The 15,925-nt window shown below is 39.4% G+C and overlaps 1 protein-coding gene across 1 annotated transcript; it reads right to left on the reverse strand.

Annotated features, from left to right (window-relative positions):
* Nucleotides 1-1,402: 1,402 nt before the first annotated feature.
* LOC134530830 (fatty acyl-CoA hydrolase precursor, medium chain-like) lies at nucleotides 1,403-15,190 on the reverse strand. The gene is made up of 6 exons (XM_063366078.1): nucleotides 15,097-15,190; nucleotides 6,241-6,387; nucleotides 5,088-5,213; nucleotides 4,085-4,238; nucleotides 3,763-3,948; nucleotides 1,403-2,404 (listed from the first exon to the last, which is right to left on the reverse strand). The coding sequence occupies exons 1-6, from the start codon at nucleotides 15,163-15,165 to the stop codon at nucleotides 1,464-1,466; spliced, it is 1,623 nt and encodes a 540-aa protein (XP_063222148.1). The 5' UTR covers nucleotides 15,166-15,190; the 3' UTR covers nucleotides 1,403-1,463.
* Between the last annotated feature and the right edge of the window lie 735 nt (nucleotides 15,191-15,925).

Below are 15,925 nucleotides of genomic sequence, written 5' to 3' on the forward strand. Positions count from 1 at the left end.
AGTTGAGTTAGGTGTTAGAAAAGGCCCACATAATAAGGAAACAAGGATAGTGCACCATGAAATGGTAGAGCCCCAATGTCATTAATGTATACCAAAAATAATAATGGTCCTACGACTAACCCTGTTGCACTCCACAAGTAATTTACAGTTCTTCACGTCCCTACCATTGACAGAGACACATTGCTTCCTTTTGTTTATACATCTAGCAAACAATTTTTTGTCAATTATTATTTCAGATGCTTCTAGTTTTTGTAACAAGAGGATGTGATGTATAGTATCAAATGCTTATATGAGATCTATAAATATTGCACCTGCAACCTTCCCCTCATCCAAGGTTCCCGCCAACATTATTACTATATCTGTTATAGCATTAGTTGTAGAGGATTTTTCAATGCAACCGTATTGGTAATGATAAAAGAATTTAGATGTTTTGAAAAAATACTGCATTCTAGACTTAACACACTTTTCTATTATATTTGATATAGTTGGAAGTATGAATATTGGGATATAATTTCCTGGATCTGTTATGATTCCCTGCTTATTCTAACAATTTTGCATTGGTCTGGATATACTCCAAGAGAAATGACTGGTTAATTAAGTTGGCTATAGCGGGGTTTCGTGCTCTTTGTTAACTTTTTGAGTATAATCTTGGTAATTCCATTTTTTATTTTTTTATTTAATTATGTGTTTGCCTACCTCACATACTGTTAATGGATTAAAAAATATTGAGTTCCCATCAGAACTGTTAATCTATGTTCACAGAGGGTTGGCATTTCTGTCAAGAGTCTAGACTAAAATAAGCAGGAGCCAAAAGGTTTCCCGTATTCATTGCGGTTGAAATTCCCGTGTACTTTATTAGAATGAGCACAATAGCCCCGAGAGCATGATTGCTCTACTCCGCCCATAAAAATCAATAGCACAGTAGTAATTTATAGACTGTTTCTGGGCGCATTGTTTACCCTGTTTTGAATAGACGTCAGTGATACATGCTCGTGATCTCAGACCAAGCTTGAACTCAACTAATTGTGGTAACATTCGAAGGAGGAATGCCACTCACATACTGCCGGAGTGAAACGTCGTAGCGGTCAGCCGCAAAATCTGCTCGCTCATTGGTTGACAGAACAACACGTATATTCGAAGCAGAAATTGTTAACAGTTAGGCTATGCACATATCGGCTGGAGGTTACCTCAAATGTTTCCTGATGCAGTAACTTACCCCACTGAGAATTTTCACCCGCCAAGACATTTGGCGCAAACAGAATTGCCCAGAATTTTATATTTTAGGAAAAAGTGTTGAGTTTGTAAAATTTTGTAACACTTACAAGGTTGGACAGCTCTTTTAGGTGAACCAAAAGCAGGAAAATATTTTGATTCAAAGGTCATGTTGCATTAAAAAAGCAAAGAGTTACAAATCATTTTAATCCGCTTTAACTTACATTAAATTGAAGTTATTAAAACAATATTTACCGAGCACCCGTACCATTGCGGTATTGCTTGTATATTTGGGTCCAGAAGTCGATCTGCTGCTTCTCCACGTCGGTCTTCAGAGTGTTGGGGACGTTTAGGTCCAGGTACGGATAGCTGCTGGTGCTGACGGGCTTCCACGTGACCTCGCCGGCCGCGGTCGGCACCCCTGTCTTCGCGAAGCTGGTCCAGTACTCCCCCAGAGACCTCGCGAACCTGGCGGCGCTTGACGTCTGACCTTTGACCGGACCGTTGTACACCACGTACTGCCACTCCATGCCGTGTGTCGCGGCGCCGTACGTCAGGTAGTAGTTGTAGGTGTGGCTGGTGGAGTGCTTGGCGTGAGCGCGGATCGTGTTCACGATGCCGATCGTGAACTGTATGTCCGTCTGCACGCTGATCCACTTCTCGCGGGTCTGGTACGAGATGGCGCTGTTGCCGAAGTAGAACTTCTTCACCTTCTCCGCCACCTCCTTGGACTTCTCCGAGCCTTGCTTGAGACCGAGCTCAGCAGGCACCAAGTACCCTTCGGGGTTCCTTTCGATGTTCTGCCAGTACGACTGCGACGTCAGCGTCGCGTCGGAGTAGAAGGCGGCCACTTCCCGCTTGGCCGATCCGATGATGTACGGCACGTAGTTGAAAACGCCTCTCTCCACCAGCGTCGTTGGCGACTGACGCAGGAACGGCTGCTCGCCCGTCCTCGCGAACTCGATGCACGGCACGAAAGGTCGCGTCGAAGGTTTGGGGTGCGTCACCTTCGGGAGTTCCTTGAGGAGCTCGGCGGCGGCGACCTCCCGCAAGTTCTTGACGAGCTGCGACGAGGTGGTGGCTGGCTTGCCGACCAGCTTGCTCAGCTCGAAGGCGTACTGCTGGTTGTTGTGGTTGAACGCGAAGGTGCTGAGGGCGCAGCCACTCTCAGAGATTGCTCTGTGGAACAGGCCTGCACAGGAAATTTGATTTCAACTTTAGACTTGAAATTACCCACAACACAAAAACTTACAGAAGAAATGTTTAGACTAAAGTTATTTCCGTGTTGATTGAACAAAGCATCCGTGTCACTAGACTCGATTTGAAATGACAGCTTAGAATCTCAGTCGAATAGTTTACTGAAATCACTTCACTTCGGCTGATCACTTCCTCAATACACTTTTTTTTTTTTTTTTTTTTTTGGTTGTTCATGATCCCGTCTCTAAGGAAACATATTACTTTTTTTCATCTCTTACCTAAATTTAATTGATTTTAATTTAACGTCACTCGTTTTGTCTAACCTTTGGGAAGAACAGCTTCACACTATAATTTAACCTCACAAACGATACGATTACCATGGAAGAGAAACTGTGTTCAATAGGTTGCAAAGGTTTTATGTAGAATTTGTGGGATTTTTTAAAGGGGGGCAATCTTCATTTTAAGAATTCTTTAGTCAACTATTGCACTGCCGTGTAATGTTCTGTCGACATTAATCGATAAACTAATGTTAAAGTTTAACAATAGTTGTAAATTTCATACAAAATTATCAGCTTCATTTCTGTTAATAAATTTTAATCAGTATAAAAATGAACTTTTTGAAACATTTAGACTTTGAGATCTAAATAATGTCACTTAATAAGCAAAAAAAACACTTATTCTTGTAGCATTACATCAGTAAATAAGGCAATAATAACAATATTGTTAGTTAAGAATATTAAACTATTAAATACTGAATGTTCACTGCAGCCCCTTTTCAAACTTCTGATATTAACTTGAACCAAGTGTGCATTTGTTTCAGTTCCCTCTTCCTCCATTTCTTATCTTATATTATTGGGTTTGCAAAAGTAACAGCTTTGGTGGTTTATGGGTCAGCATACCGGTCTTCTCTAACTTTTCGGTCTTGAGTTTGAATATTACTTCACGCATTGTACTCTTTATAATAAGTTGTTTTATAAGTCGACATAAGGCCGAAATTGTAATATCCTATAAAACCAGTCTAAAAGATTGACATGGATTCATCTGGTTGACAGAATCATAAATTAAATATTAAACAAAATTAAACTTTTAGTTATTTTATTGGATCGGGCATCCTGATTTCAAAGCACTTCACGATCAAACAGTGGCGGAAATGTTGGCTTCTGTAGTAATGTTCTCATTTAATTTCTGCAAGCATAACTACAAAACTTTACCTTCCTTGGATTTAAAAAAAATAGTATAAGATGATATATTTCTCTAATATATACATAAATAAAACCACACAAACGATTATAATTCATGGTGGACCTAAATTTACTCAAAAAATGAGTATGTCACTACGTTGTTGTACCTTACCTTTAGCTAATGAAGACAGTATGAGGTAGTGAACGGCGGCGCCACCAGCGCTCATTCCAAAGATGGTGACGCTGTTAGGGTTACCACCGAAGTGTGCGATGTTCTTCTTCACCCACTTCAAGGCAGCCACCTGGTCCTTGAGTCCGGCGTTGCCTGGAGCGTCTGTTCCCTCAATACTCATGAAACCTGCAAAGGCGACATTGAAGAACGATGTACACTAGTTACGACTCTAATTAAACGTAAAAATCTGAATTGTACACTTTTATCCGTAAGGTGTTGTTGGTTATCGAATAATCTGCACGCACACCAAGCACACTCTTACCAAATACGTTGAGGCGGTAGTTGATGCTGACCACCACCACGCCATGGTCGATAAGTTGTCCCGGGCCGATGTTGCCCGAGCCCGCCACGAAGGCCCCACCGTGGATGGCCACCATCACAGGCAGCAGAGCGGCTCTCTCGGTGCCGGTAGGTAGCTGCAACAACCCCGATTCTTGTTGCATCTGATACCACAATATTTCATCTGATATTCCAAAGATCTGATACCACAATGTTCCAAAGATCTGACACAATATAATTCCAAAGATCTGATACAATAGTATTCCAAATATCTGATACCACAATATTCCAAACATCTGAAATCACAATATTCCAAAGATCTGATACCATGATATTTCAAAGATGGTAAGGTGAAACTAGCAAAGCTTTTGTTAGGGGGTAAAGATGAATGGATTGTGCAAGAACAAGAACCACTTTCATCAGCTCAAATGGGAGGGGGAACTGGGCAAGTATGCGTTTGTAGTATCTGCCAAGCACGCAGAGGTGATGTTACCGACATGTACTGAAATTTCGCAAGGAGCAAGATCTGAGTTTCCAGGAAACTGTAATAAATCAAAATTTCCCATGACATGAATCATTTAAATAACATATCAATGCCCAGTATGGACCCGGTATACATAATTCAATTAGGAAACTGTTAAACAAAACTGCAGTGGCATATGTCTAAGAAACTGTATTAAATCTACAGTTAAATGTTTCAGTTGCCATAGTGGATTTTCCCTTGCAGAACTGAAGGTAAATAAATTTTCTGACCCAGAATTGTTATAATCAATCTTATTGTTTTCGTATCTTCTTGAGTTTATTTTTTCAAATAGTTTTTTAAGTCATTTATAAAAGTATATTTAGTTTTATGTGAATATATTCCGTATGTTAGTAATAATCCTGTTTGCATTTTTCAAAGGAACCAAATAAAATGAGAGTAGTGGATGGAATCTCCCGCCCAATCCTACCGCCAAGGGCTTAGGCACGGGCTTAGGTGGGCTCACATGCGGCGTGTAGACGTTGAGGTAGAGGCAGTCCTCGGAGGTGCCGGTCGCCGAATCCTGGATGCACATGTGACCAAACTTGGTGGCGTCCCTCACCCCGGACCACGACGCCGGTTCTTGTGGCGCCTGCAACAGCGCACAGGGAAATTTTACTCTTCACGGCACTGTAACAACAATTTTCGCCCTCTCTACTCCCAAGGTTAGCTGTCACACTCTCTTGTCACTAATGTGTATTCTTGTAAATCTATCACGATAGCTTTCCTGAATTTTATTTTTTATTTTATCTCCACATAATTTTTGTTTCTAGATATTTACCAAATTTTGTTTAATAGCCTACGGTGTCCGCCCACGCTGTCATCGTTATGTCGTCAAGATTATCTCAAGTTTAATGATTGTAATGGTCTGGGCGTCACGCTGTTTGTTATCTAATATTGTTTTTCTGTACTTACTAATTCTTGCAACTGTGTTCGTCTGAGATATAATTTTTTCTGACTTAAGTCCTTGTACGGGATTCTCTAGGATGTCTAGGCATGTAGCATTTTACATCGCTGATATTGGCTTATTCTCCGCGTGATTATGTATTCATATTTGTTTTCCATTCTTAATGTTTTTCTATGACAACCAGTGTAAACCCGCAATGGCTTAAATATAATTAATTATTTTTAATCGACATTCTCGATTGCAAGAACCATTCAAAGAACGTACAGATATCGTGATAAATTCACCGGAATAACACTTCTATAATAGTCTTGCAGACGGTCGCCAATTACAATGGAGAAATAGCTGGCGCGGGCATACTGTATTATAGTCTAATGGGCGTGATGATCTTTTCATGAAAAATATCTACCCCTAGTAATTGGTAGGGACTGGAAAAATTGCCAGGTTAAATGTCCTCCATACTTGGACAAACGTCACCTCTGTTCATTGGCTACAGACTTGTAAGGCGTCTCAACTGGATAACTTGTGATGTTATAGTTTTTTGATTGAGGGTCTCTAACTGGCACAGAGTCCTCCAGGTTAACAGTGAACCAATAGCAGAAGAAGCACGAAGATATATGCTCATTTTAATTTCAGCATATCACGAGATGAATTCGCGAATTTTTCCGGTCTCTAGAAAATCGGTGGTGAGAAGGACCACGCCACAGGACCGTACCGCGAAGCGGAGATTGCCCACGGGCGGCTTGGCGTAGGGGATCCCCAGGAACTTGTAGAAGGTGGTGCCATCTGCAGAGCGGCCCGCCTCACCCCGCAGGGAGCCCTGGGTCAGCTTCACTGTCGGCGCCCCGGCTGAGGACGAGACCTGCGGGCAGAGAGCAGAGCGTCTTCGGGAGTTGCGGAGGTGGTCGGGCCCCGCATCGAGGACATCTCATCCCGCCAGTCAAACACATTATGACAACTTTCCCCTTATCATAAGCATATGCAAGGAAAGAATACTTTAGAACTCCATGATCTACATATGTACAAACAGACATGCACGTACGAGATGAGTCTGAATTTCGACCGACAAACTGTGACTGCAGGTTAATCCCGGCAAAATAAGTTAGAAATATCCCCAAGACCTATGGTCTGAAGTGATTCCCGAAGCTGGTATGCGTCTTTGAAGTTGGACCTAAATCAAATTTGTATTGTAAACAACTGGAGAAAGTATTCAAGATAAATCTCTGAGCGTCTGAATTATGTTACATTGTACGAAGCTCTACAAACCCTGAGGATTTTGTTACAGTAGCAAAATTCATTTTTTGTGGCGTGTTACTGCCTCAAACTATTTCAATGGGATGATTTTGCTACAGCGACTAAATTGCGGTGGTAGTAGAAATTTATTCAAATAAACATAATCTAGGCGCCCAGTGTTCAATCTGAAATACTTTCTCTAAATTTTCAATAAAAATGTTCTTTAGCCCCAATTTTTAAGCACTTTAGACCATAAGTCGTATAGATGTTTTCAACTTATTTTGTTGGAATAAATTTACAGCCTAAGTTGGTTGGGCAGATTCATACATACCCTATATATACTTCTAATATTATAAATATGAAAGTTAATGTGTTTAAGTATGTTTGTTACCACTCGGTTACATAATGGCTGAACGGATTTTCATGAAATTTGGTATGTAGTTACTTAAGGTCCTTTAATAGGATACAGGGCACTTTCCATCGTAGAAAAATGTATAGTTCTTACGTGATAGTACGGATATAAGCAAGGTTTTCCAAATATTATCTCCCAAGGGTGGTTTAGCCTTGGCAACGCCGGGTACTACAACTAGTGTGTGTGTGTGTGTGTGTGTGTGTGTGTGCGTGTATAAATTCATATTGAACTGTTTGATATTTAAATTCAGTACAATGAAATAAACTATAAATATTTATAACTAAAAAATATATTTATTAAAAATTTAAGTGTATATTTTTTTTCGGCATGAATCTGAAACTACTATACACGACAGATTTTGATAAATTAATATTATAAAAAAGGTCTTTGTCTAACTTTAAACACTAGTCTAAATGTAATAACAAAATTATACACCTATGAAAATGAAAAAAGTTATGATAATAAAATCGCATACAAACCTTAAATTTTAGTGTGCCTATATCTTTGGTAAAAAAATGTTTGAAATGAATCACATACTTTTCTTACAGTGGTGAAATATCAACAATATAATGGAATGAGCGAAGCCGCGGGTTATTATCCAGTACACACACACGCGCACAATTGTTGTCTTAGAACCCAACTTCTAGCCGAGAACAGTTGACAAAGTAATTACGATTCTGAATAAATAATTTAAAAAGTGTGGTTTTTGCTTTATAGGCTTTTATTTTCTTTTTAGTTTGACGACAGTCGCCAGGGTTCCGTCTACCAACACAGGCTGTTAAGCGCCGTCGCCATCCCAGCAGGGCGTGTGCGGGAAAACACCCGGTGCGACTAGGCGCGGCGACTATCGACTATCACCGCGCGGTTATCTACACTGAGTTCTCACGTGTTTTCAGAGCATTTTAGACACTAATTAAAAATGTGAAGCATAACATCGGGCTGTAAAATCACTGAGAATCTAACCAGTCGTTAAATTCCCTTTCACAGCGTGGCCTCAACCGACCTCCCGTTCGATAGCTGATTGCCCGCGATCAGTGGCTCTTCGAGTCCCACCGTCACCTGCAGGACGACTAGACGCGAGAAACCCCGCGGGGTCTGTGACTGCAACAGCTTCAATCAGCCAAAACCTCGTCCACGGCCACGCGGCCAGTCTCCCAGCAGGATTCAGGCACCGGCCTGTTATGTGGGGCTTGTGCCACAACACCTATAAAAAGAGTCCGTAGCAACAAGAGCAACGCAGCGGACGGTGTGTTGCAAGAGCAGCCGGCGACGGTCCTCAAACACTGCCGATGGCGCACTCTCCTCGAGGTCTAAAACAAGAGGAGCCAGGTGACGACCGGTGCTTCCATCCCTGGACGTACGCCTGCCGCCGTCGCCAAGAGGGAAGGCGTCTAGCCTCGTCGACGTCCCGGCGCCCGAGAGCGTCGAGACGCTGGGCGGCGCCGATCGAGATAACTCCGCCGAGCAGCGAACCCTGGTCGGGTCGCGTCGTTTACCGCTCGTTCCGCCCGCAGCTCCACCGGCAGATATTCGCGACGGTTACGTTACGTGTAGGGTGTAACTCAACGAGGTTCATATTGTAATACTTGTCTACTCGTTGCTGCTCCCTCATCTTTATTATAATATATTACCCGTGCTACATATTGTAGTGTGTCAATCTGTTGAACAACGATGTGACCACAATGATAACAATTCTTCACATGAAATAACTAAAACCTCCATGTCTTGCTCACTCAAACTCATGACACATCATATAAGTTATAATCATAAATTGTGAACCTAAAGTTATGAAAACATAACAGGCCGCTTACATGAATCGTACTGCCGTCGGGTATGTTTGCGTTAGCTTTGTGCCGTGACTCGGATCTCATCAAGCTTAATTCTGGCCACACTGGTCTATCGCTGCTTCGCCCATAAGGCCCGTTCCACAACGGCGCGGACTCGGAGACGTATCACGTAGACGGAGACGGATCTCCCGGAACATTTAACTGTCGCGTCTCTGCTGCTTCCACAATGCATGGGCACGTCACAAATGAGATTGCATTTCAAAGTTACGAAATATTAATTTAAAAACATATGCTTCGAAATCGTAGCACGGGCAGAATTTACATAAATAATAAAAATAAATGACAAGGTAATAATAAAACACTAGATATTCTTGAACTTAAAATATTTTTTTACGTATTAAGAACATTACAAAACATGGTTTCCACCGCATTCAAGTACTCGGCTTCTACTGGTCGCACGGAGAAACTTAAACGGAAGATTTCAGCATTGCCAAGTTGATCCGTACTAGTCAGTCTCCGTCTGCGTGCTATTGTAGAAACCCTGTTCCGTGATATCCGTCTCCGTTCTCGCGTAATTGAGAACGGGCCTAAGTGGATTGTTGTCTAAAGACAACCAGCGTATGAACTTTGTGGTAATTTACCGTTTGGGTAGGAATCACCCGTAATACTACAACCTGAGGAGCTTTGAGGCGTTTAGTGTTTTAAGTATAGGGTACCATGTTTCGTGACGCACGAATGAACTTTGTAGTAATTTACCAAGCCGGCTAAGTACCGCCCGTAGCAATTCATCCCACGCGGCCTTCAGCTTAATTTCAGCCTCCAGGTAGGAGGACAGTCAACTATTAAATGTGGTCCCGTATCCCTCCGACAAGGGCGCGCTAGTCACGAAAAGTGTAACGGGCCATCACTCATCCACGTATCCGCGTGCTGTTAACCGTACGTATAATGGCGAGCCCCGGCTATCACAGGAATAGTGTTAATGTAGTGCACCGCAGGTAATTGTTCCTTAATGCGTATCCATTTGGATTTTAGAATTAAATATTAAAATGATGCAAATCCCTAGAATTTCCACAATATATTTGATATTGAAAGTATGAATAAAACTTTGAGGAACATTTATCCCGTGATAAATTGTACTGCCACACATATAGTATAATTATATTTTAACGTTAACATATTAAAATGAAGTAAGTAGTTGTATGTGTTTCTGATTGATTTGAAATTGTATAATTACCAAAATATATTTTATTTGGAAAATATGAATCATAAAACTTGTATATTAACTGTATACGCAATCAGTGACAATTAGACATCACCCTGGGGTATTTTTCCTGTGTTTCCGCCTGTCGCCTGCTCGCCACATGGCTACGTCACGACTCGGGGAGAGTCTAGTGTCACGCGGACTAGCGCGCAGTTGAAACACCAACGTAATTGTTGGATACTGTGACTACAAATTTTTGCCACGCAAATCATGAATAATCCTGCTATTGATAACAATTTAATATCAAACATGCTATACTTTTAGAGAACAAAAATCCCTTGCACGACTGCAAAATGTTTTAATCGGGAATCTTTGACTACTCATACTTTAAATAAATTTGCTATGCGAGCTAACCCGATTAAAGATTTTTTCCGCATTTATCGCGAAGAAAATTATTCACCCAACAATACATTATGTTTAGTTTTGTTTTTAATCTATATCAATAGTAGGCTTATTCATGCTTGCGTGACAAAAAATTGTAGTCAGAGTAGTATATAATAAATTAGTGCAGGGTGGGGATTTTAAAACTATTTAAAAAATGACTATGATCCCGTAATATGACGTATTTTTTAATTTTATGTTTTTTATTCAGAACTGTAATTAATTAGCCTATCAACTGTTATAGACTTGAAGTTTTGTTCTGGGACATTCTGTAAGTATGCAAAAAATAAAAATAAGAAACACTTTTTAAACTAGATGGTTTTCGTTCAAAAATATAATGTAGTAAGTTTATTCTCCTTCCGCATAGTGATCAACCTGAGTTCGAGGTGTATTGAGAGAATATTTACATTAAAAAATTGTTTCTGAAAACGTTTAGAACTTATATAGACTATTTATAAACGATTATTTAAACAGAATAAACGATATCATTAGTCTACACTGATTTTTGTATGTACTAAATATCTTACACATTTATGCAGATTTTTTGTATTAAATGACCACTTTTTTAAGTATACAGAAAAATAATTTCACACGAAATAGGTTGTCCATATATTTCAAATCTATTTAACATTTACTGTATTCAAAATAAATTCTGAAGTGGGCCTACGTGAAATTATAATATAATTCTGGAAGATCTATTGTCTGGACATATGTTCAATCATTTAATTAATTTTCCTACGTTCTACCAGGACTATTTATTTGAAAACAGTCAATTTTGGGATTATTGTTATGTTGTTTACAGACAATGGGAGGCTTATCTGTCGCCTAAAAAAATAAATATCTCCTATTATAATGGTTTCATATCTTTGATATTCACTATCTGGTGGTGTGCCTAAAGTCAAGTTTGTTTTAATTATGATAGTTTGAGATAACAATTTTTAAGTAATATCTTCAATACCATTAATTGTATTTATTGTTTCTGATATGTTTGATGGTCAAAGTTTAGACCACATTATACTTTATTTGTAGGTAGTTGGTTGTATAATGTCAGACACAATTTCTACTTACACTGCCGACACAAGTCCACCTACATCCATATACCTGAACCCAAATGTCTTAAGGGGCTAGCCTAGTCAGGTGTGTATTTGTGTTAGTGAGGCAGGGTGATAAGTACGATGTTCGCGGGTGCTTCTAGCGTGGTATCGACTCTCAGCGCACGGCTCCAAACTAACGCTAGTCTTCTCGTCGTGCAGCATAGGGCTATGAGTCTGATTAGTAACCATACTATTAGACAGCTTTAAAGAATCTCCATTGGTCTTTCACGCCTAAATATTAGTTCAAAAAACACGCGTTTTAGCCATTTTCACTCTTCTAAAATTAAAGTTGAAAAATGAAATATAGAAAAAGAACTACGTACTCATCCGCCCTCGGCATATTCTTAAAAGCTTTTCGTAAACAGACACGTCTCTGATGCCTTGAGCAGTTTCAAATCGCACGGTTATTTTCTGTATCTCTGCACACCGTACGTGCGCCCAAGTAGGCCGGATCCTTAGGCCCGTTCTCCAATGACATGGAGACGGATCACTTAAACGGAGACGGATCTCACGGAACAGAGTTTCTACCATAGCACGCAGAGGGAGACGGACTCTTACGTATTAGCTCGGCAATGCTGAGTTCTTCCGTTTGCGTTGTTCCGTGCGACCAGTAGAAGCCGAGTATTTGGCTGTGGGGGTAGCCATATTTATTAATGTTCTAAATGTTTTAAAAATTGTTTCAAGTACAACAATATCTTAGTGTTCTATTATTACTTTTTATTTCTGTACGTGCTATAATCTCGAAGCATAGTATATGTTATTTAAATTAAGTTAATATTTCGTAACCTTGAAATGAAATATCTTTGGTTGCTATTTGTTACGTTTCCATGCATTGTGGAAGCAGCAGATGCGATAAGTGAAATGTTCCCGGTTAGGTGATCCGTCTCCGTTACCGTGCCATTGTAGAACGGGCCTTAAGCGTAATATTCCGCGTGCATTAAATAACTAAGGGTTTTCGTTAAGTTTATGTGAGTAGCAGAATTCACAGAAAGCAGAAACCAGGAAGGCAGGACTTAATTCCGAGCTCAGGTACTTTGGCATGTGACTCTTTTGTCTCATCGCTGAGCTACCTCGATTCATCTGCGGTCTATATATCACTTATTTGGAGTTGTTTTAAGTGAATTGAGAAAGAAAATCACCCACTGCAGTGGTTAGTGGTTACCATGATGTGACTTCCGGAAAATTTCTACCTTGTTTTTTGTGTTTAGGTCCCTGGACCCCAAAACTATCGTCAACTCAAACGTTGATATAATTACTATTGAAACTCTATGTATCGCCTTTGAAAAAATCCTTTAAAACGAGGAGTTAAACTCTGGCATAAAAAACTGGCAACAGGATAAGGCAAGGGCCGAAAGTAAATAATAATGTATAATATATATTTTGAGCGGATCTAGAGAGTGATGGAATAATAATACCAGCGTAAATGCTACTGTGAAGAAAACATTATCCACAAGATCACCCTGGAGATCTTTTATTAATGTTGTCATAGATTGCTATGAGGTCAAATATCACTAATTAAGGATCATTGCAGCATAAAGAATGCTGTAACAGGTTTTCTGGTTCTCTTGTAGGGACATCCCCCTTTTTTTTTTCTCTCGTGTGTAATATCCTTCGACCTGCACGAGTATAAGAGAACCTCTTACAGCCAAGAGCGTACACAGAATTTCATTTCGGGGAAGGTTAGAAAGGGGGCGCTGTTTGCTTTCAAATACTTTCTATTTGTTGGTGGGGATGATAGATATTTTAGGATTTAGGGGGGAGGGGGTGTGTACTCCCATTCTGCCTCTGTACGTTCTTGGTTACAGCATTCTATGTGCCGTGATAACCTTTAATTAGATATATTCTACTAGTATAGCAATATATAAATATTTTCATAAAAGTTTTCAATGTTGGGCCTGTGAAAAAGGGTCCCTTCTTAGTAGATATTTAAACTTTTAATTATATATCTACTCTTCTCAGCTTAAAAGTATTTTTTTTTTTAATTTCTACCCCTGCCTTAACCTTTTCCAATTTAGTATACCAGAGTATAACTTCTCACTGTTAACCAGTAGGATGTTAAGGACCCATTCAAAGGAGAGGCCTAGAGGGTTTCAATGGTAGCTATTTCCTTTCGGACATTTATTGAGCTATTAAAAATACTAACAATCAAGTTATCTTCCCACTCCAAATTTAGTTAATTGCACGCGTGTGTCATGTGTGTGTACTCATTTTAATCATACTTAAAATTTTATAGGTATTGTTACTATACAGTATTTACTTGAACTGGTTTAATGTTGAAATTACTTGAATTTACAATTTTTTTTGTGGTAAGGGAGGGACTCATGCTTCTTGCTCTAAACTTTGATTTGTGATGTGCCTGTACATGTTTGCTACCACGAAATCAGTTGGTATTCAGTACTGCAAGCTCCGGAGGTGTTTGGTTACGAGCTATTAGATTTGGTTCTGGGCTAATGTCAGCTGTGAGTTAACTTCGTGGGCCTCATAATTGGCCTGATTGAACATTTTATTTGTCGTAACTTTGTTTCGCTGTGTGCTGCTGTTTTAAGTGCCCGGCAATTGAGGCAATTCAGTGCTGACAATTAACCAGGCGGCAGGTGTTAGAAATTTTCTCCAACGGTATCTTGAAGGCTTGAAGGTGTTTAGTACCTTCCAATTCATAATTTAGTATTAATATTAAACAATTCATTTTGTATGTTGTATAAGAAATAATATTTTGACAGTTTTTATACATGATAAGTTAGTTTCAAATAAATTAGAACTACGTCAATAAAGTATACGTCTGATCAATTGGTACATTGGTTAGGACTTCTGACTGGCGATCAAAATGTTACTGTCTAGATTTACAGCCCGATCTGGGAGATATTTCATTTGTCGAGAATTTCGTTACTTAGTGTTGTATTTCACCTCCATACTGCAAAAGGCAACGACCGCTACTGCAGAATCACCCCGCTAGTGGCAAACCACCCCAATATGAATTGAACCCCGAGGAATCCTAATAACGAAGTAGTCAGTAGCACTAGCTTTTAACCGAAAATATTCCGTTCTATAATTATTTCAAAAATTTCTTGAGAACAAGTCTTTAAAATATAAAAAAAATAATTGTCATAAAGCTAATTATGTAGAATATATTAACAGATAATATCATTGCATTTCTTGAAAATTGTTTTAAAAATTTACAAAACGTACCTGTTTCATGCAAGTGTAAAATAATTAGCTGAAAGGTGTACAGTAGGCTTAAGATTAATTTACCCAATATTATTCATAGCCATGCTCTGAATCTGAGCGCTGAAAAAAATAGGTTTATCATTGTACGTAGCTATTAACATGAATTTCTACAAAATAAATACTGCTTAACACACATGAAAGGCTGTACACCTAAACAGAGAATACGTAAATTATACACCTCCGTGGCTCCGGACAATGAAGCCCCGGCTACAGCCAAGGCAAAGACGAAGAGCTCGAAGGAAAACATCTTGGAACCCGCGACTGTCAGATGGGAAACTGTCGCGCGGTTTATATCCATCAAATTGCGCAACATTCACTTCAAGTGCTGATATGCTAGCACTCTAAGTATCACCACATATACGTGTGGCATTGGCGCGTAGAAGTGTTTTCTTTTTAAACAAGAGTTGGTGTGCAAGTAGCGTGGCCACTGATTATGCCATAACAACAGGCCTCAACCAATAAGTTTATTTTCAACAGTGAAGTTCAGAGCAGCATCATGGTCCCCAATAATTGAAAGTGACTTGATTATTTAGTAGTCTATGTTGAGAATAAAAGGTTGTGCATACGTGTGTGGACTAAAATTTTAAAGGGCTTGTCTTTAATTGCAATGAATTCTTGCTCAATACAGCCAGAAATAACCATAGGAACATTCTGTAAATGTGCTCAGCTTCGCTAAAATCTGGGTAACTTACATATTCATCACACCGTAAAATAAAAGAAAGCATAAGATAATCTAAATAGGAAGTAAAACATATATATAAATTACTGCAGAGTAAACGCCTATCATTCCTAAAGTATGAACCTAGGAAGATTGGAGCACACACCACTTAATAATGTCATGAGCGAGCGTACATTTATGACAGATCCATGCAAATCATTGAAGCTGAAGCTTTCATAATAAAAATTATCACTACGTTAAATAAAATAAAATACTATACTACCCACAGAACTAGGCTTGCTGAATATCTAGCAGTATGTTTCTCAGAAATTATGAAATGAAAAAATAT

Source organism: Bacillus rossius, chromosome 3, assembly GCF_032445375.1.
Source record: "Bacillus rossius redtenbacheri isolate Brsri chromosome 3, Brsri_v3, whole genome shotgun sequence".
Taxonomy (NCBI): Eukaryota; Metazoa; Arthropoda; class Insecta; order Phasmatodea; family Bacillidae; genus Bacillus; species Bacillus rossius.